This window comes from Artemia sp. Qi Xiang Cuo, chromosome 21 (genome assembly GCF_049724085.1).
Source record: "Artemia sp. Qi Xiang Cuo chromosome 21, ASM4972408v1, whole genome shotgun sequence".
NCBI lineage: Eukaryota > Metazoa > Arthropoda > Branchiopoda > Anostraca > Artemiidae > Artemia > Artemia sp. Qi Xiang Cuo.
In genome coordinates, this window is record NC_142814.1 from 28,994,970 (window position 1) to 29,022,550 (window position 27,581).

At 35.6% G+C, this 27,581-nt stretch overlaps 1 protein-coding gene across 1 annotated transcript in view; it reads left to right on the plus strand.

Annotated features, from left to right (window-relative positions):
* The first annotated feature begins 6,060 nt into the window (after positions 1-6,060).
* bel (ATP-dependent RNA helicase bel) overlaps positions 6,061-27,581 on the plus strand; it is a 61,360-nt gene continuing 39,839 nt past the window's right edge. Inside the window, exons 1-3 of the mRNA XM_089107023.1 lie at positions 6,061-6,179; positions 21,202-21,331; positions 27,070-27,238. Of these exons, the coding sequence (XP_088963149.1) occupies positions 6,135-6,179; positions 21,202-21,331; positions 27,070-27,238 (344 nt within the window). The 5' untranslated portion in view covers positions 6,061-6,134. The remainder of the gene's footprint in view (positions 6,180-21,201; positions 21,332-27,069; positions 27,239-27,581) is intronic.

A 27,581-nucleotide genomic window follows, 5' to 3' on the forward strand; every position in this document is an offset into this window, starting at 1 on the left:
CAGCTTATGGGCGCCCATGTGCACAGTCTATTGAAAATGTTCAAAAATCTAGGTACCTTTTTTCTGCCACCCATAACCTATTTCTGGTACATTTCAAATCACTAAGGATTTTTGATTTATTTAAGTGTTCGCAGTTAGATAGATGGCGGATAGTAGATACATTTAAAAATTGCATCTCTGAAATCTAAAAGTCAAAATGATGGATTTAAATCTCCTTTGGCCCTGGGTTTACTTCAATCTTTTAGGGGGACACTTAAAAATACATAAATCACGACCTTGCTTAAAATAGAGATTCTGCGGAGATTCATAATTATCCATAAACAATAATTTACTACAAAGAGAATCAAGTAATATTCCTTCTTGCTCTAAACCAAGATCTTTTGATCTTATTAGGAAAAATCAGGCTAGAAGACAGGCAAAAATAATGCCTTGGGGTGTAATTTTTGTCCAATCTAAATTATGAATAGTAATTCATTTGTTCTGACTTATTTTTTGTGCTACAGTGCGTCTTATGTTTTGTTAGGTGTCACTTCAAAGGGATAGTCTTTTTTTACATAGTCATTTTCCTAAGCAGGAAAATAAGACAACTTTTCAGGAAAAATAAGACAAAGAAGCAACTACCCTGAAGAATAAAATCAGAGGAATGACCCGCCAGACAGCGGCAGTGTGCTACCAAAGGAAGTATCTCATTTATTCGATTCTAAGTCTAGACAGTGGTACAAAGGATAAAACAAATGACAGGTAAAATACAGGCTGGACTGGATTTTTGCTATGGTGAGCCGGACAAAGAAACTGGATATTGCCTAAACACTCACCTGGCAGCGATTGTTCAGTCAATTTCATCACTAAATTTGGAGGATTTTCTCCATCCATCTCCAGATTTTATGGATTTCTCAATCATCACAGGATCCCAAGTTTGCCTCAAATTGATGAAACTGAAGAGGACCACTATTAGACCACTTGATATTCCTGTTGACCTCATTAAGGCTTTTCCTGAATTTTTGAGTGATCCGTTAAATTCAATGTTCAACAAGATTGCAATGCCAGGGCAGTATCAACCAAATTGTATAATGGGATGCAGAACCCCTATACCCAAAAAAGAGCCCTCTGTGATTTTACTGGTTTGTGGCCTATTATGATGACACCTATTTTTAGCATGGTTTATGAAAGTCTCATCACTGGGTGGCTGAAAACTTTTATTCTGCATAAAATTGACTCTCAAAAATATGGGTGCGACAAGCCATTACTTAGTTAGTTTGCTTGATAATATTTTAAATCATCTAGATGAGCCGGAAGGCTGGGTCAACCTCATTACGATTGACTTAAAGAAAGTATTCGATTTGATCTGCCATAGAACCCTTATCCGCAATCTATTGAAAATTTTAATGCTGATGCACATTTGTTAAGAATAGTTGCAAATTTTCTTTCAGGTAGATATAAAAAAAAAATAAGTATCAATCAACCTATGTTAATCCTCAGCCAATCTACTTCCGAGTTCCCCAGGGTACAATGATAGGCCCTCTACTTTTTTAATTGTGGTAAATGAGTTGGCAAATAATGAGTCGAATCGCTTTATGTTCGTTGATGATTTATCCCTACTGGAGCTGGGTGAAAAGTGTTTCAAGCGAGGCAGACAGAATAATGGCGAGTTTATCCCGCCAATCTGAGGAGGGTAAAGTGATTGTCAATCGTGAAAAAACACTCGTATTAACTTTTTTCTGAGGGTCAACTCATCCCTTGCTTTACAGAATATTTCAGGTTGTAGCATTATAGATATTAAACTCTTAGGAATACATCTCACACATGACCTGAAGTGGGAAAGACATACACAGGAGATGATCAAACGGATGCTCTTTCCTTGAAACTCCTTTCTCGTCATGGTGTTCCAACCTCCCACCTATTGTGTATTTATGGGGACTTAGAATTATTTTGAAACCTATAAATTTTTGGACTTGGAATTTTTTCGGACAAAATTATTTTGGGACATAGAATTTTCTGGGACTTAGAATTATGTTGGGACTTATTTTGGAACCTAGAATTTTTCGGACTTAGAATTTTTTTCTAAATAAAAACAAACGTTCATAATAAGTTAATGGAATCTGTATTTCAGGGAAAACCCAGTCAGGAAGAGGCTCCTCCAACATTTTTAACAGAATATGATATAATTCCTGGGACTTAGAATTATTTTGGAGCATAGAATTTTTCGGGACTTATTTTGGAACCTAGATTTTTTGGACTTAGAATTATTTCTAAGTCCAATAAAAATGTTAATAATGAGTTAATGGAAATCGTGATTTAATCTCTATTTCAGGGAAAACCCAGCCAGGAAGAGGCTCCTCCAATATTTTGAATAGAATATGGTATAATTCTTGGTACTTAGAATTATTTTGGAGCATAAAATTTTTCGGGACTTAGAATTATTTTGTGACTTAGAATTAGTTTTGGAACCTATAATTTTTTGGACTTAGAGTTTTTTCGGACTTAGAAATCTTTTGGGACTTGGAATTTATTTTGGAACCTAGAATTTCTTGGACTTCTTGGAATTTCTTGGAATTATTTTGGGACTCCTGAATTTTTCTAGGACTTAGAACGGGACTTGGAATTTTTTTTCAATATCTTAAGTGACCTCACCTCGGACATTTACTAAAGAAAAACGTTAACATTGAGTTAACAGAAATCATGATTTAATCTATAATTCAGGAAAATTCCTGCCAGGAAGAGGCTCCTCCGACAATTTAGTTAGAATATGATATAATTCTTGGGACTTAGAATTATTTTTCGACTTAGAATTATTTTGGAACTTACAATATTTTGGACTTAGAATTTTGTTCGGACTTTTTATTATTTTTAGACTTGAAATTTTCTGAGACATAGAATTATTTTGGTACTTAGAATTATTTTGGAGCCAAGAATATTTTGGACTTATAATTATTTTCGGACTTCAAATTTTTTCATGACTTAGAATTTTTGGGGCTTAGAATTATTTTGTGACAGAATTATTTTGGAACCTATAATTTTTTGGACTTTGAATTTTTTCGGACATAGAATTATTTTGGAAAATAGAATTTGGGACTTTTTGGGACTAGGATTTTTTTTAAATCTCTTAGTGACATCACCTCGGGCAATTAATAATGAAAACGTTAAATGGAAATCGTGATTTAATCTATATTTCAGGGAAATCCCAGCCAGGAAGAGGCTCCATCGACATTTTGGTTAGAATATGGTAGTTCTTGGGACTTAGAATTATTTTGGAAGTTAGAAGTTTTTGGTAATTAGAATTGTTTTGGAACATAAAATTTTTTGGACTTCGAATTATTTTTGGACTTAGAATTGTTCGAGGACTTATAATTATTTTGTAACTTAGAATTGTTTTGGAACATATAATTTTTTTTTTACTTGGAACTGATTTTTAGTTAGGTTGGTTTGGGCACAGTAAGCGTGCGCATACGCTTACTGAGCCCAAATGAACCTAAATTAGTCCCAACGTAAATCTAAGTCTCAAAAAATTATAAGTCCCAAATAAGTCCTAAGAATTATACAATATTCTAACCAAAATGTCGGAGGGGCCTCTTCCTGGCTGGGATTTCCCTGAAATATAGATTAAATCATGATTTCCATTAACTCATTAATAATGTTTTCTTTAGTAATTGACCAAGGTGATGTCACTAAGAGATTAAAAAATTCCAAGTCTAAAAAAAATCTCCAAAAAATTATAGGTTCCAAAATAATTCTTATGTCCCAAAATAGTTCTAAGTCCCAGAAAATTATATGTCCCAAAGTAATTCAAAGTCCAAGACAAATTTAATTCCTAACAATTATAGGTTCCAAAATAATTCTATGTCACAAAATAATTCTAAGCCCCAAAAAATTCTAAGTCCTGGAAAATTCTTAGCCCGGAATAATTCTACGTCCAAAAAGATCTAGGATAGTTCTAAATACCAAAATAATTCTAAATCCCAGACTAAGTCCCAAAATAATTCTAAATCCGAAAAAAAATTATAAGTACAAAAAATTATGGGTTCAAAAATAAAACTAGGTCACAAAATAATTTTGTCCCAATAAAATTTTAAGTCCTAAAAAATTCAAAGCTAAAAAAATGAGGGGTCATAGGTCCCTGGAGGAGGATTCAGAGCTCTGGAGGGGGACTTGGGGGTTCTGGAGGGTTATATGGGGCCTCGGAGGGATACTCGGTCCCTGGAGGGAGACATGGAACCCGAAAGGGGGACTCGTGGCCCTGGAGGGTGTTTTGGGGCCCTGGAGGGGATATGGGGCCCTGGGAGGGGACATGGGGTCCTTGATGGGAATAAGGGGACCCAAACTCATGCGCAAGCCCCGGTAATTGAAAACCTGGTACTATACCAGTTTCATATAAAATGTCCATCATTTTCACAAAATTTTCTGATAATTTCTATAATGAATCCAGACTTGTAGCTGATTTACAAGTGTCCAGTTTTTCTGACGTATCTGGGGGGCTTGAGGCCATATCCTCGCCTGATAGCAATGACCTTAATACATCTTTGGTACAATTGAAATCTTATTCTTGCGCCGTAATGGATTACAGCGAATTTTATACCGCAATGTAATAATTATATCCATTACTCACATCCCACCATAAATATTTATACCCTCAATAGACCTCTATTAGTTTATATAAAATTTTATTGGATCACACTATACACGCAGCGCTTGGCAAAAGTAAAACTTCATTCATTACATGACGTCACTCCAGGAGTAGGTAATAGGAAGCGCTGAGATGTTTATTTGTTGATAGCTGAACTATTACTTGAATTGATAAATTTTGCGTATCTTGAATCATCCTGAACAGTGTATTTTTTTAGTGGATAAATGTGCAAACCGTTGACACTGTCAGTCGAACAAAGCTTCCGAGAACTTGCAACTTGATTAAATAGGGAGTAAGATTACATGGTTGGATTTTCAGTCTTTGATTTTATTATAGTTGACTTATTCATTGTGAAGGATAGTAGCTGAGATGCAGATTCGGTTCCTGTAGCGTGCATTACTACCTAGCTCATCATATTTCGTAGTAGCAACTCTAACTAGAGAAATATAATACTGAACCCGCTTGTTTTCAAACATTCCCAACAATATCTTTCCTAAGGATACCATTTCCTTCCTATGTATATATCTGGAAGCATAAAATCGCTATTCATAATTTTAATTTTTGATTATCAATCCCAAAAGCTAAAACTTTCATTTCAGATTGCAGCTCTTTTTTAAAAAAATGCTTTAGTATTGCTTTGAAAGTTAATTAAGAATATGGTGCTTTTCCGCATTGAATAAGAATTAATTATGGTCTCCACAGTTACATTAATTACTACCATGTCCAAAGTGATAATGAGCGATTGATAGTTCAGTTCTTTCATAACCTCTAAATCAATATGCGGGAAAAATAGCAGATCCAGCTCCTTTTTGCCACTTTGATCGACTTATATGAATAGCGCCATGATTTCCATGGCTGGAATTCTTCAGAAACATGAATTTTACTTTAGCTGTAAGAGAGTTGAAACTTTTATTTTTTCATATCCAAAAATTGTTTAGAAATTGATTAGAAACTTAAGTGTTTTTAGGATTTAATATAATTTAATATTTTATTTAGAAGAATATTTTTTAATGGCGTTAGCATATTACATTCAAATAGACAATGTTCAATTTTTAATATTGCAGAATCTAGTTTATGGGAAGGAAGGAATGAGACTTGTTGAATTAGTGATTTGACATGGGAATACTTAACAATTTAGGCCATTTGTGCCTGCATGGATAAGAGCATTCAAAAATACTTCTTCCAAGATCTCGATCAGTATAATTTTTTTAAGGCTTTAATTAACTGGCAACCAGTTTCTGTATCCTTTTTTAAAGTTGATTTAATGCAGATATATTACAATGCACCGAGGCCTTGTTCAACAGAATAATGAGTATTATTACAGATTCTTTCTGCCGATAGAAAGAAACAAATAAAACAACTCTCGACACTGACGCCCTTTTCGTAACCCGGTGTAGATGGCAACGGTAAAATTCAACAAAGCTCTTTCAAAATCTTTCGTTTAGGGAATCAATTCTACTTTTAGTAAACAAATAAATCCATTAGATCTCGGTTCCAACAAGGAATTTGTATTATGAGAAATGCATCTATTCAAAATGGTCATGGTCTAGAGCAGCAGGTTGGTTTATTTTATTGCGTTACTAACTAAGAGAGTAGGCTATATGCTATCTTTCTCAAAGTTGAGGTAGCCTTCCCTATAGACTGCTGGATTTTATCCATGAAATTTGCAAGTTTATTATGTCAATATACTATGGATATTGAAAGGTAAATTTTTTCTGTTTTGCATAATTCAGCTTGGAAGGAAGTGAATACAATCACTTAAAGTTTTTTTCATGTTGATCAATTGTTTAAAGTGATGTATTCTAAAGGCACTAGGCTAATTAGGCCTAATTCCGGTAAAATTCTACTTTAGTTACTTTTACCTATCTTGGAAAGGGGTCAATATCTACCAAATCATATTATTGAGTTAGGACTAGGGCCTAAAGTGAATAGGCCTACACCATTTGATGCCTTTGGTAAAATTCTACTTTAGTTACTTTTGGCTATCTTGGAAAGGGGTTGAGTTAGGAAAATTACTTTTAGTTTCCCTAATTAATACAGTTTAAATGGTCTTATCAACAGTGTTGTTTGGTATGTGCCTGCTACCCTTAAGGGTAAGGGTTTCTGATAAGGCAAGTGTGACATCACAACAAACCTGGTTTCATATACCATAAAGAAAGTCGGCATGGGTTGAAAATTAAATGGCTTATGATTTAAATAGGATTTTGGAATATATTTTAATGAATAAGGTTAAAAGCAGAAGTTGTGTAAGGTAAGCAGTGATTTATATTTATGATAGTAATATAGGATGAAATATGAGTTAAAAACAACTAGTAATGTGTAGTAATTTACCATTATATAGAGGGGGAATGAGTGGAGGTAGGTACTTCAAAGTACCTTCTCAGGACATACCTTAGCATGTAGTTCCATCCCTGAAAGTTTCATTTTCCTAACCCACCTCCTTTCCAAGATAGCCAAAAGTAACTAAAGTAGAATTTTACCGCCTTTTTTTATGCTGATTACGAATATAATAATCATTTCTATCAGAAATGATTTTCAACCCCCCCCCCCCTATATATGCCAATTCCGGGTTAGGTTTGGTTTTGCCGCTATGGGGGGGGAGCTGAAATTCATTTCCGATAGAAATGCTTATTATATTCGTAATCAGCATAAAAAAAGGCATTGAATGGTGTAGGCCTCTATTCACTTTATTCCTAACTCAATAATATGATTTGGTAGATATTGACCAAAAGGGGTTAGGTTAGGAAAATGAAATGTTCAGGGATGGGTCTACAGGCTAAAATATGTCCTGGGAAGGTATTTTGAAGGACTTATCTCCTCTCCTTCTCACTCTAGAGGATCCTGAAATTTGCCTACATGACAAAACAAAATTTTACCTTAATTTTCTGTTATAAGATTCTTTTTCTCTGGCTTTAGTTCTGAAAATGCAATTCCTATTATTTGAGTAGTATTTTAAGCCATATCAATGTTAATTTTCAAAATTTAGGAAATGTATTTGCATATCTTTAAAACTATAAATCAGGATTGAGGAAAATTGTGAAGCTGAAAACAATTTTGTTGGACTTCATTTTAAGCAGAAGATCTATTTTACAAGGTTTCACTTTTATAACACACAGATTTTTAAAGGTCATCAAAGGTCAGGCCCTGTAGAGGGAGAAGGAGGGGAGGTAGGTACTTCAAAATACCTTCCCGGGACATACAGTAAAATTCTACTTTAGCTACTTTTGGCTATCTTGGAAAGGAGTTTGGTTAGGAAAATGAAACTTTCAGGGATATATCTACAGGCTACAGTATGTCCTATAGCCTGTAGACCAATCCCTGAAAGTTTCATTTTCCTAACATACACCCCTTTCCAAGATAGGTAAAAGTAACTAAAGTAGAATTTTACAGGACATACTTTAGCCTGTAGATCTATCCCTGAAAATTTCATTTTCCTAACCAAACTCCTTTCCAAGATAGCCAGAAGTAGCTTAAGTAGAATTTTACCCTAATTCCATTTGTGTACATGGGTGTAGGGAGGGGGGCAGCTGTCCCCCCTTAGACCTTCAAATTTACATTAGATATGGCTGAAAAAGCATGATGGTTGGCAAAGCAGTTGATAAAAGGCCCTCCATCACACTATTGACAGCCCCCCCTAGACAACATGCTGCCTATGCCCATGATTGTGTACAATCTTATTCATGAAGCTGCTGAATTTACAAGAACTACTGTAAGCCCAAATGTTTTTGGTAAATATATACCAAATCATATTATTGAGTTAGGTATCAAGTGAATACACCATTTGATGCCTTTTTTTATGCTGATTACAAATATAATAATCATTTCTATCAGAAATTTCAACCCCCCCCCCTAACCTAACCCCCAACCCAAACGTGCAAATATATATCCTGAATTGGCATATATAGGGGGGGCTGAAATTCATTTCTGATAAAAATGAATTTAATTTGTAATCAGCATAAAAAAGGCATCAAATGGTGTATTCACTTCAGGCTATTCCTAACTCAATAATATGATTTGGTATAGCTATATTTACCATGTTTTCCTGATGTTTGTCTCTAAGGGTAGGCTATGTTTTCTATGCAACAAACTGCTGCAACAAAAGAGTAATGAACAGACAAATTCAGTGAAGAATAACCAGTTGCCTTCCTTTTACAAAAATGATAAAAAAAGAAGTAAATGACACAATACTTCACTTAAGAAACTTATACAACTTAGAAACCTAACTGAGAAATATGGGGAGGGGATCTTAAATTTAGGAGTTTAATTTACCAATCTAGTTAAGAAATAGGTAGGCTGTGCCTTTAGAGGCAAAATTGCATCTTAAATCTAAACAGGGGTAGATCCAGGACTCTTTTGAGGGGGGTGGGGGTGCAAAATAGTTTGATCTGATAAATGTGTGTTAGGAGCATGTTAATTAGCCTAGTACAAACTTGCATTAATTAAGTAAATTACCCTACTTTAGGTGATGTTAGGGGGTGTGCTAACCCCCCCCTCTCCACTGAAATCTAGCCCCGTCGCCCTCCCCCCTCCACTGAATCTAAATATAGCATTCATTTGCATCAGATAGTTAAATTCACAGTCACCCCATCCCCCTTACATTGCCTAACCTGAATTGTAAATAGACATTGAATTCTCCTTGAGCCACTCTATTCTTCAAATTGAATTAATACTTCATCCAAACAATAGAAAATTCATTGCATATATACAATTCAGGGTATATATTTGCATATTAGGAGGGTAAGGATAAGTTAATAACTTACCCCAACCAACTCAAAAGGTATGTCTATTTCTTAGCTAGGTTAGTAATTTAAGCTTCAAATCATCATTTCTTTTCGGGAAAAATTTCATTTAGAGCCCTTAATTGGGTTCAAAACAGCCCATGGTAACTAGATTTGTTTCAAAAAAAAAACTGTAGTATGAAAAATTTATCATTTTTAGCTGATTTACAAAAAGTAGGCCTAATTATTATTTCTTTTAATCTTGTTGCCTATTCAGATGCACTGGGAAATTCTCAAAAACCAAACAGTATTGTTGGAAAACCAATCAATTTAAGTGAAGCATTTTTAAAGTACACCATTAGAATCACTGTTGCTGAAAACCTTGAACAGAAAGCTACAGCCTCCACCTTGAAAATCACATTTTATATGGGTTATGCACGGCTGCCACCAAGTCCCTAAAATCAAGTGAAGGTCCCTTAAATTGATAAAGCTCCCTAAAGTCCTTTTTCTTGCTTTGTTTTAAAGCTATGTATCCTGAAGGCTACCAACACCTGTGAGTATACAATTTTCAGTATTTTTGTTGCAATTGAGATTCTTGGAACCTGTTTTTGCTTGTCTAAGAAAGACAAAACTTGTTGATACATAGGCTACAGCATTACTGTCTGAACAGAGTAGAGAGACTAGTAACAAAAAAGGGGTGACCACCTTTGCCTTTGGAGTCAATAGGCTAGGAGGTTGTACAGTTCAGTTGGTTTTGTTAATTATTTAGAAAACTTTTCTGTGTCACTTTGTTAGACACAGAGGGGAAAAAATAATAAGAGAATGGCTCCAAGTCAAAAATATAAAGGAGGCAGTGTTAAAACCAGGTTTATTGCAGAATTTTGAGCTTACATATATTTCTTGAACTATTAGACTACTTCCTAGCACCCCTCTTATTTGAAAGAATTTGGGGTAAGAGCCTTTATATTTTTCTGCTAACTTCTTTTCTTTTTTTAAGGTTTAGGGTTTGAAGTTTCAGTTTGAATAAGAACAGGAAAGTGCAAATTCAAGGAGACTTGGTTGGAAAAGGAAGCTGTAATGGGACACCAACAGAAAGAGTGGTGTAGAGCCATTCCAGGAGATCTGTTTTCTTTCTTTTGTTTTATCTGCAATACATCACTTTTCAGCCATAAGGGCTCCTACACTTTACTGCAAAAAACTTCTTTTCTTTTTTTAAGGTTTAGGGTTTGAAGTTTCAGTTTGAATAAGAATAGGAAAGTGCAAATTCAAGGAGACTTGGTTGGAAAAGGAAGCTGTAATGGGACACCAACAGAAAGAGTGGTGTAGAGCCATTCCAGGAGATCTTTTTTCTTTCTTTTGTTTTATCTGCAATACATCACTTTTCAGCCATAAGGGCTCCTACACTTTACTGCAGCATGCCAGAACTGCTGAATATAAGAAGAATGTTAGCATAAAGTTAATGCCAAAACAGCTTTGTTTCTTGGCAGCATCTTCCATAGAGAGTGGCAAAACTGCCCATGTACCTAGGTGCCTATGTAGTGTGGGATGAAACAGAAGTTGCAGAAATTACATGGGCTCTGGAGATGATTCAATGTGACTATTCTGGGAAATCTACAGATGGAATAGTAGATGTATTTGGAAAAATGTTCAAAGATACAGTGGTCAAAAACTTCTCCTTTGGGCAAACTAAGTTCACTTATTTTTTAACCAAAGCTCTTAGGCCCCATTTCTAGATGATGACTTTTAGTGAAGTCTGTATCAGTTACTATGTTGTCAAGTTTGACAAAACCATAAACTTCTGAATGCAAGAAAGAGCTTCAAATGATGATCCAAAAAGATCACAAGCAGAAACAAGAGTATATATCAAATATATATATCAAAGTATACTACATTTTTAATGGGTGGGTGGCTAGACAAGAGGAAGATTCAACAGAAAACTGGCATTCCTAAGTCTTGCATTTTGAAACACATACCAACCAGTTGGTTAACAATAGAACCTGCTGCTCCAAGGCTAAGGAAACAGGTGCTAGCTCTGTTTCAGTACTTTGTTGTCTATATTTTAAAGAGAAGCCCTAGTCTTATGAAATCAAATGCATACAAAGAGATCATCTGGCTGATCAAAAAATTATGATGAAAGCAGTGTCAGTTTGTTGTTGATACTTCAAACCTCTTCACATGTTTCACCAAAAAATGTGTAGTGCATGAATTGTATACATAGCTGAATCTCCTGGTCTTGACATTGGCTAGACAAGTTCAAAGCTGAAGCAACCAAAGAACTTAGTGATGAAATAACACTTCACCCATTCACAGATGAAAAGAACTTTGTGTCACTGCTGAATACAGTTGTGAGTGACAAGATTGTCTACTTTCTTGAGTCAGTAGACAAGCTTCCAAAATGCTTGTTCATCCAGCATGTTTGGAAGCATCATTCTGTGGCTACAAGATGTCCTTAGCAAATATTTGGTGGAAAATTTCTGCATTTGTTGAAAGCATTAATTTTTCTGCATCCTGATGAAGTTTCAAAACCAGTTTCTGCTCAGCATTTATTATATGTTGCAAGCAAGTTACCCATCACACCACAAAAGCACATGCTAGTTGACAAGTTTAAGCAAGTCCAGTTATCCAGATTTCTACCAGAGCCAGGAAGGATCAACAACAATGTGATCCAGGGAGGAGAATATCAAAATTTGTCTGAAGTCATAAAAAATGCTTTGATCATTTCACATGGTTCTGCCAGCATTGAGCAGGGTTTCTCCCTTTCTGGGCAAGCTCTCAGTGAAGAAAGAGCTTCAGTGAATGAGCAAATTTGAAAAGTTCAATCATTCAGGCATTGAAACGAAGAGCATGGTTGAAATACAGCTAGTACAGGCCATGATAGATGGGACTCTGTTGATGTGTACTGAACAAAAAAAAGGTAGCTGCTACTCTTATTATCACTTGGTCTCTGGTGATGGAGAGATGTCTTAGTCAATTTTTTTTCCTTAGTCAAATGTCATTTGCTGTTTTGTCACTGCTTTTCTTTGAAAAAGCTTACTAAAAACTGAGTTTTGTGGTCCATTTTGCATCCAGGATGGTCCCTAGAGAGGTCCCTTCTGGATAAAAAGAGGTCCTTAAGTCCCTATTTTTCACCACTTGAACCTGTGGCATTATGCTGATTTGTCCTCTGTTTGGTTCTGCTCTTTTACAAATCATTGGAGACTGAAGTGAGATTGAGGTCCTCTTCTGAATTGTCACTTGGATCATGTTCATCATCTGCTCTTGCTACATGGCTTTGCAAAGTGAGGGTTATGACCAGGAGGGCGGATATAATTATCAGCCTAGATAAAAATGGTGAAGGTGCTTGTATTTGAATACAAAAATGTAGGTTTCAAGGATGAGAAACCTAGCAATGTACTGCTTCAGGTACATCCTCTTCATCCCTGACCTCTTGTAGCTTTTTCTCAAAGATCACCATATCCTCTCAACACACTAAGTATAGATATCTGAATCTTTAGCATCAACAAGGCTTTCTAAATAATTGATTTGGTGTTGAGTTAAGCCAAGTTCTGACAGACTAGAGTAGATTCCCCAATATACACTCTGTGTAGTTGAGCCTAGCTTTACACATCTCTGTATAAGAGGTAGTAATTCATCAAGTACCCAAATAGGTTTAGAGGCCTCCCCTAGTTAGGTTTCTGGTAAACAAATACACTGTTGTCTATTTCAATAACAATGCCTTCACCTCCCATGGGCTCTCAGTGTCCAGCACAATGCTTTACCACCCCATTAAAGAAATACCTCTAGTCTACACTTGCTTTAGGTCCAATCTGTAGCTCTTGTGTGATAAAATGATGATCCCACAAGTCATTTTAAAAATGATTCATGAACAGCAGTATATTTATTTACTGTTAATATTATTATTTTTTATTGAAAATGCATCTTCATACAAAAAGAAAATGATAGAGCACTAAAAAAAAAGAAGCAAAAGAGCACTATACAACTATGGTAATGTAACTATTGTAGAAGAAGATGGTTCCTAGTATCTTGAATTTTTTTGGTTGTGTTTCTTTATAAGTTTAGCAACAGTTATAGTAGGATCTGACAAGCTTTGAATTGTGTCCAAATTTGATGTCTCAGTAGGTATTTGTAAGAATCTTCCAGAAGGGTGAAATGCAGAGGATGTGGAGGAGAGCAACAGTGTTTTACAGTTCTGCCAGGTCACAGCAAGTAACGCAAAGCTTAGCAGAGACTATGGAAGCATATGAGGCTGATATGCATCATTTGATGTTTTCTGTTACGAGATAATGAGTGTGAGAAATTGAATTTCCATTGGGAATATCAAGATAAACTATTGGGTCAGATAGATGCATCCTTGATTTACCAAGTAAAATTTCATCATGAAGTGGGCCTTTCCAGGTAAACAGCACTGCATTGGACTTTTAGCCATTGAATTCAAGATAAGATTTGAAGTATTCTGTTTGCAGTTTTTGGAAAGTTTCAGGAAGTTTGGCTGAAGTAATAAAAATGTCATCAGTAGTGACTAGTGACTATGGAGATAGCCCAGTGAGAGCACAAGACATCTGACACTGGTCCTGAACTTTGAGGACATAATTATTGAAATAATAAGGTGAGGCAATGGCACCTGGCCTGGCTCCTCTCTTAACTAGTACAGTTCTATCCAGTGGCCTTGTCATTACATCTTTCTTAAAGGGGGTTTTAAGTCAGACTTGTAGTAATTTATTTAAGAAAATCACTTTCCTCTGCAAATTCCCATCTGAGCCTTTTAAGGGACCTTATATATATATATATATATATATATATATATATATATATATATATATATATATATATATATATATTGTCTAGTTGATGTTTAAAAGTTAAAAATACTTTAAAAATCTACCATTTGACGCAAAGATGATATTTTCTAGCTCAAGTTTAAATTATACACATTCAAGGCAGAAATTGAAAGAATAACAGTAAATACAAAATGAAAAAGTAATAAATATTAGCTAATCATAAACTAAAAGAAAAAAACATGCCTGTAAAAGCAAGAATAAATATAAACCAATAAAAGTACTAAATACTAACTAACATAAACTAAATCATAGGCAGCACAATAGCGCTGCCTAAGTAAAAAACTATTTTGGCACAATGTTTTTTGTTTTTGTTTTTTTCATGCCTGGGCACTACGTATCAAAGGACTTGTCATAAAAACTTTGAAAAGGGCTCATTCGATTGGAAATTGGAGTGGCTAGTGCCCTTTTTAATAGTTGAAAGTGATTGGAGGGCCACTAGCCCCCCCCCCCCCACACACACACACACACCAATCATTCCCCCAAACACATCCAATCAAAATTTTGAGATAGCCATTTTGTTCAGAATAATTGATTTCCAGATAGAAAATATGTTTTTGAGGACACTCCCCCACAACCCTCAGGGCAAGGGTTTTAAGTTATGCCCTGAGGGCATATAAGAACAATGTTGGCACAATGTATTATTTTTTCTTTTATTTTTATTTTTCTTTAGAGCAGGGCACTTTGTATTGAAGAAGTTGTCATAGAAACTTCGAAAATGGCTCATTCAGTTGGAAATTGAAGTGGCTTGTGCCCTTTTTAATAGTTGAAAGTGATTGGAAGGGCAATTAACGCCCCTTCCACACCCACCTTTTCCCAAAACACATCCAAACAAAATTTTGAGATAGCCATTTTGTTCAGCATAGTTGATTTCCAGATAGAAATTATGTTTTTGAGGAGAACACTCCCCCACAGCCCTCAGGACAAGGGTTGTAAGTTATGCCCTGGGGGCATATAAGATTTTTATAGAAGGCATTGTTGTAGAAACTTCAGAAAAGGCTCATTTGATTGGAAATTCAAAGGGCTACTAGTGAAAAGTGATTGGAGGGCAACTAGCCCCCCCCCATATACCCATCATTCCCCCAAACAGATCCAAACAAAATTTTGAGATAGCCATTTTGTTCAGCATAGTTGAGTTTCCAGATAGAAAGTAAAGTAATTGGAAGGCAACTAACACCCCTTCCACACCCACTATTTCCCCAAACATATCCAATCAAAATTTTGAGATAGCCATTTTGTTCAATGTAGTTGATTTCCAGATAGAAATTATGTTTTCGGGGAGGACACTCCCCCACAGCCCTCAGGGCAAGGGTTGCAAGTTATGCCCTGGGGGTATACAAGGTTATTATAGAAAGCATTGTTGTAGAAACTTCAAAAAAGGCTCATTTGATTGGAAATTCAAAGGGCTAGTGCCCTTTTTAATAGTCGAAAGTGTTTGGAGGGCACCTAGTCCCCCCCCCCACGCCCATCAGTCCCCCCAGCACATCCAATAAAATTTGTGAGATAACCAATTTGTTCAGCATAGTTGATTTCCAGATAGAAAATATGTTTTTGAGGAGGACACTCCCCCACAACCCTTGGGGCAAAGGTTTTAAGTTATGCCCTGAGGGCATATAAGAATATGCCTGGGGGCAAAGGGCTAGTGCCCTTTTTAATAGTCAAAAGTGATTGGAGGGCACCTACCCCCCCCCCCCATACACCCATCATTCCCCCAAACAGATCCAAACAAAATTTTAGAGATAGCCATTTTGTTCAGCATAGTTGATTTCCAGATAGAAATTATGTTTTTGAGGAGGACACTCCCCACAGCCTTCAGGGCAAGGGTTTTAAGTTGTGCCCTGGGGGCATATAAGGTTTTTATAAAGGCAATGTCATAGAAACTTCAGAAAAGGCTCATTTGATTGGAAATTCAAAGGACTAATGCTCTTTTTAATAGTTGAATGTGATTGGAGGGCAATTAACCCCCCTCTCACACCCACCTTTTCCCCAAACATATCTAATCAAAATTTTGAGATAGCCATTTTGTTCAGCGTAGTTGATTTCCAGATAGAAATTATGTTTTTGAGGAGAACACTCCCTCCACAGCCTTCAGGGCAAGGGTTGTAAGTTATGCCCTGGGGGCATATAAGGTTCTTATAGAAGGCATTGTTGTAGAAACTTCAGAAAAGGCTCATTTGATTGGAAATTCAAAGGGCTACTGCCCTTTTTAATAGTCAAAAGTGATTGGAGGGCAACTAGCCCCCCCCCCCCATACACCCATCATTCCCCCAAACAAAATTTTGAGATAGCCATTTTGTTCAGCATATTTGAGTTTCCAGATAGAAAGTAAAGTGATTGGAAGGCAAGTAACACCCCTTCCACACCCACCATTTCCCAGAATACATCCAATCAAAATTTTGAGATAGCCATTTTGTTCAGCGTAGTTGATTTCCAGATAGAAATTATGTTTTTGAGGAGGACACTCCCCCAAAGCCCTCAGGGCAAGGGTTTTAAGTTATGCCCTGGGGGCACATAAGGTTATTATAGAAAGCATTGTTGTAGAAACTTCAAAAAAGGCTCATTTGATTGGAAATTCAAAGGGCTAGTGCCGTTTTTAATAGTCGATAGTGATTGGAGGGCAACTAGCCCCCCCCCCCACGCCCATCAGTCCCCCAAACACATCCAATAAAATTTTTGAGATAGCCACTTTGTTCAGCATAGTTGATTTCCAGATAGAAAATATGTTTTTGAGGAGGACAATCCCCCACAACCCTTGGGGCAAAGGTTTTAAGTTATGCCCTGAGGGCATATAAGAATATGCCCTGGGGCAAAGGGCTAGTGCCCTTTTTAACAGTCAAAAGTGATTGGAGGGCAACTAACCCCCCCCATACACCCATCATTCCCCCAAATAGATCCAAACAAAATTTTGAGATAGCTGTTTTGTTCAGCATAGTTGATTTCCAGATAGAAATTATGTTTTTGAGGAGGACACTCCCCACAGCCTTCAGGGCAAGGGTTTTAAGTTGTGCCCTGGGGGCATATAAGGTTTTTATAAAGGCAGTGTCATAGAAACTTCAAAAAATGCTCATTTGATTGAAAATTCAAAGGGCTAATGACCTCTTTAATAGTTGAAAGTGATTGGAGGGCAATTAACCCCCCTCTCACACCCACCTTTTCCCCAAACACATCCAATCAAAATTTTGAGATAGCCATTTTATTCAACTTAGTATTAAGTTCTGTAAATTATGTCTTTGAGGATGACAACCCCCTCACAGCCCTCAGGTCAAGGCCTGTAAGATATGTCCTGGGGGCATATAAAGTTTTTACAAAACACGTTGTCGTAGAAATTTCAAAAAGAACTCATTCGATTGAAAATTGAAAGGGCTAGTGCCCTTTTTAATAATTAAAAGTGATTGGAAGGCAACTAACACCCCTTCCATGCCCACCATTTCCCCAAACACATCCAATCAACATTTTGAGATAGCCATTTTGTTCAGCATAGTTGATTTCCATATAGAAATTATGTTTTTGAGGAGGACACTCTCCCACAGCCCTCAGGGCAAGGGTTGTAACTTATGCCCTGGGGGGTTTATAAGGTTTTTATTGAAAGTGTTGTTGTAGAAACTTCAAAAAAGGCTCATTTGATTGGAAATTCAAAGGGCTAGTGCCCTTTTTAATAGTTGTAAAGTGATTGGAGGGCAACTAACCTACCTCTCATGCCCACATTTTCCCCAAACACATACAATCAAAATTTTAAGATTGCCATTTTCTTCAATGGAGTTGAAAGTTTGGGAAATTAAGTTTTTGAGGATGACACCCCAGACCTCAGGGCAAGGGTTGTAAGTTATGCCCTGGGGGCATATAAGGTTTTTATTGAAAGTGTTGTCGTAGAAACTTCAAAAAGGGCTCATTCGATTGGAAATTGAAATGGTTAGTGCCTTTTTTAATAGTCAAAAGTGATTGGAAGGCAACTAACACCCCTTCCACGCCCACTATTTCCCCAAACACATCTAATCAAAATTTTGAGATAGCCATTTTGTTCTGCACAGTTTAAAGTTCAGGAAATCATACCTTTGAGCAGGACACTCCCCCCACAGTCTTCAGGGCAAGGGTTATAAGTTATGCCCTGGGAGCATATAAGTTTTTATTGAAATCTTTGTCGTAGAAACTTCAAAAAGGGCTCATTCCATTGGAAATTCAAAGGTCTAGTGCCCTTTTTAATAGTCGAGAGTGATTTGAGGGCAACTAATCCCCCTCTCACGCCCACCTTTACCCCAAACACATCCAATCAAAGTTTAAAGATAGCCATTTTGTTCAACGTCGTTGAAAGTTCTGGAAATTATGTATGTAAGGATGACAAACCCCCCAGGGCAAAGGATGTAAGTTATGCCCTGGGGGTATAAAAGGTTTTGATAGATAGAGTTGTTGTAAAAACTTCAAAAGGGGCTCATTCAATTGGAAATTGAGAGTGCTAGTGCCCTTTTTAATAATTGAAAGTGATTGGAGGGTAACTAACCCCCTCTCACGCCCACCATTCCCCTAAACACATCCAATCAAAATTTTTAGATAGCCATTTTGTTCAACATTGCAGAAAGTTCTGGAAATTAGGTCTTTGAGGATGACACCCCAGACCTCAGAGCAAGGGTTGTAAGTTATGCCCTGGGGGCATATAAGGTTTTTATTGAAAGTGTTGTCATAGAAACTTCAAAAGGACTCACTTGATTGGAAATTGAAAGGGCTAGTGCCTTTTTTAATAGTTGAAAGTGATTGGAGAGCAACTAACACCCCTCTCACGCCAACAATTTTCCCAGACACATCCAATCAATATTTTGAGATAGCCATTTTGTTTAATGTAGTTGAAAGTTTTGGAAATTAGGTCTTAGAGGATGACAGCCACCCTCACAGCCCTTAGGGTAAGGGCTGCTATTTATGCCCTGTGGCATATAAGGTGTTTATAGAAAGGGTTGTTGTAGAAACTCAAAAAGGGCTCATTTGAATGGAAATCGAAAGGCCTAGTGCCCTTTTTAATAGTCGAAATTGATTGAAAGGCTTGACATTTTAATAGTAAAGATTGATGTGGGTATAATATATTATTTTTTTGTTGTTGTTGTTGTTTAGACCAGGGAACTTTGTATTGAAAGAGTTGTCATAGGATCTTTGATAAGGGCTCATTCGATTGAAAATAGAAAGGGCTGATGTCCTTTTTAATAGTCGAAAGTGAGTGGAGGGAAACTAATCCCCCTCCCACGCCACTCTCCCATTTGCCTTATGTTTAAAAACTAAATGTCGCCTTAAGATTAAATCAAAATACAATGTGTTAATGCTAATTCCGAATAAGGTATCTCAGCAGTATCCCAAGAATGACTGAGGGTATTATGTTCAAACTTTCGGGGCTACTTCTGCTCTTAAAATTTAACCAAATCAAAATAGTGTAAGTGTATCTAAGCTATCAAAGAAAGTAAACAGATTTTTTTGCAGATGGTATCAAGTTTTCTATTTAAGGTCAACTAGAGAAGTATGAAACTAAATTAAACACTACTATTTGTAACCAGATTTTTAAAAGGGTGTATGTTGTTAAAAATTGCTGAAAACTTTTCTCCAGCATACAAATAGCAGGCCAAACTATAAATTCTTAAAAAAACGAAAAAATTTAAAGTATTATTTTCTTTTTCCCTGAAAAGACTATATCAATATAAAACAAACAGAAATTAATTAAAAAAAACTTTCCACCAAATAAGTTTTTCAAAGGAAAGTAAAGAACTCCATTAAGCAAAAAATGAGCAAAAATAAAATTAAATAATCTACCAAACGTGAAACTACCACAAATCAGCATCAATAAATAAATGAAACCCAAAACGAACAGAAATTACAATAAATAACCGAGTCAAACTCAAAACGAACAGAAATTAACATAAATTGGGCTCAAAACCCAATGCCTTCCCAAGGCCAGAACATAATTTGCACTTTACTGAAAAAAATACAAATGAATGTGCATTGTCAGTTTAACATACATATACTGATATTTAGTAATCAAAAGGTTAATATTATTTGATTTATTAAAGTTATAAAAGTAAAAACATTTATATTTTTTCAGTAAAGTGCATGGCCTTGGCCTTGCACTATTGGCCATGGCCTTGGCCTTGCATTATGTTCTGGCCTTGGGAAGGCATAGGACTTTTGAGCCCAACTTGTGTTGATTTCTGCTCGTTTTGAGTTTGACTGGGTTATTTATTGTAATTTCTGTTCATTTTGGGTTTCATTTATTTATCAATCCTGATTTGTGGTAGTTTCACGCTTGGTAGATTATTTGATTTTATTTTTGCTAATTTTTTGTGTAATTTAGTTCTTTACTTACCTTTGAAAAACTTATTTTGTGGAAAAGTTTTTTAATTAATTAGAAAAAAAAACATACCTGAAAACAATAGTAATACATATAATCTGAAACTAAAAGAAGAGATACCTGAAAAAAATGATGGCGTTATTTTTTTTTCAAAAAAATTAGAAACTTCCTCAAAGCACATGCAGGAACAACCTGCACCAAGTAACATGATTGAATATAATGAATTTAAAAAGATAAGCTGATATAATGAATTTGATAAGCCAAGCTGATATTTTTTGTCTTCTGCTTGTTTCTTGTCCTTTTTTGTTTGGTTACTGGAAATTTTGTTGCCCAGAAAACATGCACTTTCCTGTCACATCCAAAAAACATTTGCTATTTTAGGACAATGTTCATAAATTCAAATGTTGTGGAATTAGGTTATAATAAATCGGTTTTTTTCAAATATATTGCATTTGAATAATCGATTTGCAAAGCGCCACGATTTTACCTAATGATTTTTTTTACCAAGTGACCAAAAACACGGGGTTTATTTCACCTGACTTGTTGGCCCTTGCAAATGCCTTCTTCCTGATTTTGTTTAGTAATCTTGCTGTATCTTTCTGTATTTTTCAGGTATTTTAGCCTTATGTTGGTGTAGTTTATATATTAATTTGAAATTAATGTGCAGAACAAGTTGGATCTACAAACTAAGCATCTTTTTAATTTCAGTTTGCTACTCTTGACTTGAACAGAGGTGGTTATTCTCAACCACCTCCAGGAAGATATATACCTCCTCATTTAAGAGTAGGTGGAAGGGCTTCAGCTGAAGCTAGTGAAGTTTCACAACAGGATTCTCGAGGTATAATTTCAACTATTCAATGTGTCAAAAATTTAAAACCTTATTTACATTACTACTGTCCTTTAATTAAGGTTGCTAGTATGTAGTGGGATTGCCTCTTTCCCCTCTTTTTTTTTAATCCATTAGCCCTCAGTACATAAAGTTCAAAAACATAGATCACCCAAACATATAGCCTACAAGAAGAACATCCCTTCCCCCACCCATCAGAAAATAAATAAGGCAAGAACTTATTGAAGTAGTGTAATCATTCTTGAAAACCATAAAAGTTATAAGTATGGTTTTAAAACGTTTTTGATACCATGTTAAAACACTATTTAAGAGTAGTATTTTCAAATGCCTCCATTTTCACTAGCTTATAGCAGACATGTCAAAGTGCCCTGTTTGAGACTCAGGGTTAAATAGTCTTTACATTAACAATTTAACATAAGGTACTTAAACATTTAATTCAAGATTATATTAACACAGATTCCACTCAACCTAACCTGTCAAAACTGTTCTGAGTGAGTCCCATGCTTATATATCCTGATGCGAGTTGATGCGAGTGATGCTTAGGTACCTGATGCGAGTTGTCCTGTTGATGATTTATTTTCTCTTGTCCTTGCTAAGGGCTTTTAAAATGTATACCACATAATACTTAGTTTGAATATTTTTCTTGTATATACCAAATGGATAATGTAGTTTATGTGGTCAAAAGATGCAGCTGGTCAGGTTTGTTGAATGTTGGCCAAAAATTATTTTCTGAGGCTATTAGTGTACTTAGCAGTGTGCCAAGAGGAAGTGTCCTAGGACAGATATTATTTATTATCTATATAAATGATACAGCATATCTGGTTAAAATAAACTCAAGAGTTTGTGCTTGCAATTCCAAATAGTTGGACCTGTGAAATACTACAGGGTAATCCAGCTAGTCAAGGAAGATTTTAATAATGCTGGTATTTAAACTGGTGGAAAAAGGTAGCATGTGCACCTTCACTTTCCACAACTTTTTGCTGGCTCAGCAACTCCATATGCTATGGTAATTACTGCAAAAATTTGCTCAATTTTGGCAAAAATAAATGAAAACAAGTCAGAATTGTGAGAAACAGTCTCTAACCAATATTCATGGATATGTGCAAGGCTTTTGATAAATGACAAATGGTGGAAGTTTAACTCCTAGTTTTAACTTATGGGGATATTGGCTTCACATCAAGTAATCAAAATTACTGAAATAGACTGCTATTTATTCATAAAAATGAAATGTTGTCTTGGTTTGTTGTTGTCAAAGTGTTGCTATTTATAGACTTGCTTAAGATCCAGTTATCGCAATAAAAAAAAATCAAAACGACAAGGATTCAAAATTTAATGGTCGTTCACTGTTTGCCTTGGTAGAACCTGACAAATGTTGCCCAAATGGCAGCCTTGTTGAATTAGATGCTGTTTCTTTCTCTCTGTCAAATATCTGTTGAACATAAAAGTTACGTTTCTGTGTTTTGTGTTACCTCTTCATCTTACAAACGCTAAAACTGCACAGAAGGAAAAGTACAATGTTCTAAAGCAAATACTTGATGAAAAAGAAACAGCTGATGAAACAGGTTGGAAAGTTAGGAACAGCAAAGTAGGACTGGAACATGCGGAGGTAACCCCTTTTTGTAGGGAAAGGTTAGAGTGAGTTCTGTTCTTTTTACCAACATGGACTGTTTATGCTTGAAAACTGATGAATGTCAAGTGATAATATTGGCCTGCAAACTCCATGTTTGGCTGCTACAGGATGGTTGCATTTGAACTGGTTGTAACCAGATGTGTGTTTCCAGCAAGTGCTTGATTGTTATGTAACTGTAAGCACAGAACTTTCATTGATGTGGAAGTTAATAATCCAATTGCATTAATGATAAATGAACGTCTAGTTCTTAATGAAAAATTTTTTATGTCCATAAGTGCCTTTAGGGTTGTTGTAGCTTGTCATAGTCCTAGTGTCAATGGAATGTCTAAATTTACCAATGGAAGTACATTGCATCGTGACGGGATAGTGCCAACATTCTCCTGATTTTCATTCCAATTCTGATTCTACCTCGACATATCGATTTTGATACAATTCCTCATCCAGGAAAGTCTATCCTTTTTATTTGTATCAGTAAAACCAATACTATGGGGAGTCATATCCCCGGATATAGTTGTATTAGAAATCGTTTCTCATGAGCAGTTAATTATAATAATTTAATGTTTTCAAATTTGAAGCTTACGAACTAATAATAAAAAACGCTCAAAACTTGATTGTGTGTTGGTAGGTTAATGTTTTCAATAGTGGAATGGTTAGCAAGACTTCAAACAAATAACATTGATCCCTCTAAAGGCCTGTATATTTTTCAGTAAATTTGCCTGTTTCATCTGCTGAAATGAACTAGGCCTCCTTCCCAAGCTCTTTTTTGTATTCAAGAACTGAAATTGATCTCTAGTTTCTTGTGTAGCCCAAGTGTATTTTAACGCTTTTACCCAACGATTTTGGCAGCTTTTTTCTTAGAAAGCTATGGGATCTGCTCAAAGATACCTATCATCTTATTTACTTGATTAAATAAAAAAAACAAGTTTTTTTAACTGAAAGTAAGGAACGACGTTAAAACTTAAAACGAACAGAAATTATTCCGTATATGAAGGGGGCTGTCCCCTCCTCAACGCCTCGCTCTTTACGCTAAAGTTTTTTTATTGTTTAAAAAAATAGAGTTGTGAGAAAGTCAAACTTTAGCGTAAAGAGCGAGGCGTTGAGGAGGGGACAGCCCCTTCATATACGGAATAATTTCTGTTCGTTTTAAGTTTTAACGTCGTTCCTTACTTTCAGTTAAAAAACTTGTTTTTTTTATTTAATTTTTGAACGTTTTTGAATTCATGCAGGTTTTGATTTTGGCTCACCGTACATGAATAATTAAAACAAGATTTGCATATTATATTTGGTTAAATGGCTTTCTCGAAACTTGTTTAATTTTATTTACGAACGTTTTTATTAGTAATAAATATACGTAACTTGGAATTAACTTACGTAACGAACTTCTATATTCATAAATTTTTAACACGTATATTAAGGGGTTCGCCCCCTAGTCAATACCCTACTCTTTAAACTATAGTTCGAATTTTTTTTCCAGTTCTTTAAAAATGACCTCTTAATCACAATCAGTTGATCAGTTGAAAAACTTGTTTTTTTTTTTAAATTTAATTCCTGATCTTTTTCTTTAATAATGCTGGGAAATCCGGCGCCCCCTTCATAGCAATGTCCCTTCCCCCATGAAAACTTCCTTCATAGAAAGATCCTTCCATATAGCCCCCGACCCTCTCCTTCCCCCACCTACCAGAAAAAATCTCCTCTGAAAAAGTCTATACTTCCCAATAACCAATACTATATGTTAACATTGAGTAAAGTTCATAACTTTCAGCCCTCCCCCTGGGGCCTTTGGGGGATCAAGTCATCCTAAAAGACATTTTTATCATATTTTCGACCATGCTGAACAAAATGGCTATCTCAAAATTTTGATCGGGTGACTTTGGGAAAAAAATGTGCGTGGGAGGGGGCCTAGTTGCCCTCCATTTTTTTGGACACTTAAAAAGGGTACTAGAACTTTTAATTTCCGTTCCAATGAGCCCTCCCACGATATTCTGGGACTACTGGTTCTATACGATTACCCCTGGAAAAAAAAAAAAAATAAAATAAAATAAACAGCATCCGTGATCTTTCTTCTGGCAAAAAATGGAAAATTCCACATTTTTGTAGATAGGAGCTTGAAACCTCTACAGTAGGGTTCTCTGGTACGCTGAATATGATGGTGTGATTTTCATTAAGGTTCTATAACTTTTAGGGGTCTTTCCCCCGTTTTTCGAAAATCAGCCAAATTTTCTCAGGCACGTAACTTTTGATGGGTAAGATTAAACTTATTGAAACTTATATATTTGAAATCAGAATTAAACTCTGATTCTTTTGATGTATCTATTGGTATCAAAATCCCGTTTTTTAGAGTTTCGGTTACCATTGAGCCGGGTCGCTCCTTACTTACAGTTCGTTACCACGAACTGTTTGATTCAATTTATGAAAAACTTGTATTTGAAAAAGGGCCCTCTCAAGAAACAGTTTTTCGGCTGCCCAAGGGCTTTAAATAGCTTCTATGATTGCCCAATCTCTGGCAATGTTGGCAGGCCAAAAAAACAATTTCATGAATTTTAGTTTTTGTCACCCTGACAAGGGCAGTGTTGTTTACTTGAAATGGATGGTCAGAAAGGGTTTTCAGGTAATGTTGATTAAAGAAGGTTTGGTGAGAGGTAGAAACTGGCCCATCATTCTAATTGTTCAGATACATCTTCTTTTTGAATTGCTAGGAAGAAAGTAACAAAAGCCGTCATTAGCTAATGTTAGAATGGCCCCCCAATTTCTATAATATTTACATTTACTATGTAAGATGCGACAGAATTAAAAAATTCTTTTTACTCTGAATTTGTTTTGATCAACCAGAAAATTTCATAAGGGGATTGGGCACGCCCAGTGAGTATTGAGTGAATGCAAGGGTTATACTCTGGTTGCAGGTACTTTGGTAATTGGCAGAAAGAGTCTACATTCAGGAGGATTTATTAGTTCCTATTTTAAAGGCTTGATAGTACTTATCATACCTTTAAGAATGATTATCTCAGACATTAAGGATTCACAGAAATATCTGTTTCCACTATCTTGTTAATTTTCTTTAAGGAATTGTTCCCACTCTTGAGTTTCTCATTTTTCATCTTTTTATTTTGTATCAAAACCACGTTTAAAATACTTATAAATGATGAGTGCATCTTAAGGGGTATGCCAACATACCCTGAAGATGCCCAAAAGAATCCTCTCTTAGGAAAATTTAGCCTAAAAAGGCTTTTTTGGGATTTTCAAGTCAGACTAGGTAAAGCTTCTGATAGCCTAAGAGGTGAGTTCTTTTAGACTACTCTGCCCATCCCAAAAACCTACAATTTTTTCTATGTTTTTTCAATTTTATTACATTATTTACTTTCGTTTTCTGTTTATCCAATTTATCTCTCCCTCGCCAAAATAAATTCCTGTCTACTTGCTTGAACAAGTCCCAACAATTGTTGATTTTTGCACATGATTCTGACAAAAGCAAGACTGAAGACAATCTCAAGTTTGTTATTTTTTATAGTCCAATATTCAGCCATAGATGTTTGGCTACAGGTGATTTTGGCCAATAACACCTAACAAGTTTGACCATAGGTTTTAATATCTCTACTGGCCTTTGACCTGTTGTATGTAAACTGAATTTCTGAACACAGTTGATTTTTGGAAACTTTTCACTTAGTGAAATTACACAAAAAACTATCTACCAGCTAAATTAGTGTACAATACACCATGGACAAGAGGATAGGAGGATTCCTCCTCCAAAATATTTGTCTAAGGATCCCTCTAAGAAAATTGAAAAATGTTGTTTTCTTTCTTTTTTGGAACCTCGGTGAAAAAAGCCCTGTGATGCTTCCCCTCCCCCATAAAATTTTACAAACTGCGCCTACAAAAAAAATTTTGATGTCTATGAACATCAAATTTTTTTTTTTAAGTTTGTTAAGTTTGTTTTTTAGGTTTGTTAAGTAAGGCTATTATATAGAAATTAAGATGTTTTGTTGTGGTCATGTGACTTAATAATATAAAATTTCAATAACTTGTATAAATACTATTTTTTCACACATGAAATTGAATATGAACATCAATGAATGGATTCTAACTGATGTTTATTTTGGTGTAGGTAGCCGTGATGATGGACGATACCAAAGAGATTACCAATCACGAGGTGGCAGTCGTGGCAACTTTCAGCGTGGTCAGGGATATAAAGGCTACGGTGGTGGCCAAAGAGGCGGAAGCTATGCTGGTGACAATGAAGATCATCAAAGCTCTTTTGACAGTGGTTATGCAGGGTGAGTAGATTTTCTTTATTTTATAGGGTAAATTATTTAAAAATAAGTTTCTATAAAAGGCTTTTTTTTTTTTTTTTTTTTTTTTTTTTTTTTTTTTTTTTTTTTTTTTTTTTTTTTTTTAGTTCAACATTTATTGATTTTTACTCTTTTATCTTGTCCCATGAAGTTTGATTTAGATCTATTGACCAGTGCTGATGAATTTCCTGATTACTAGAATTTAGGGATCCCCTTCTCCTGCAGAGATTTGATCATGCCTAGACTCCCTAAACACAAATAGGACAATGCACATTTGGAAGAGGGGGTCCACTACTCCCCTTTGCGACCATCTGGTTATCTGTGGGCA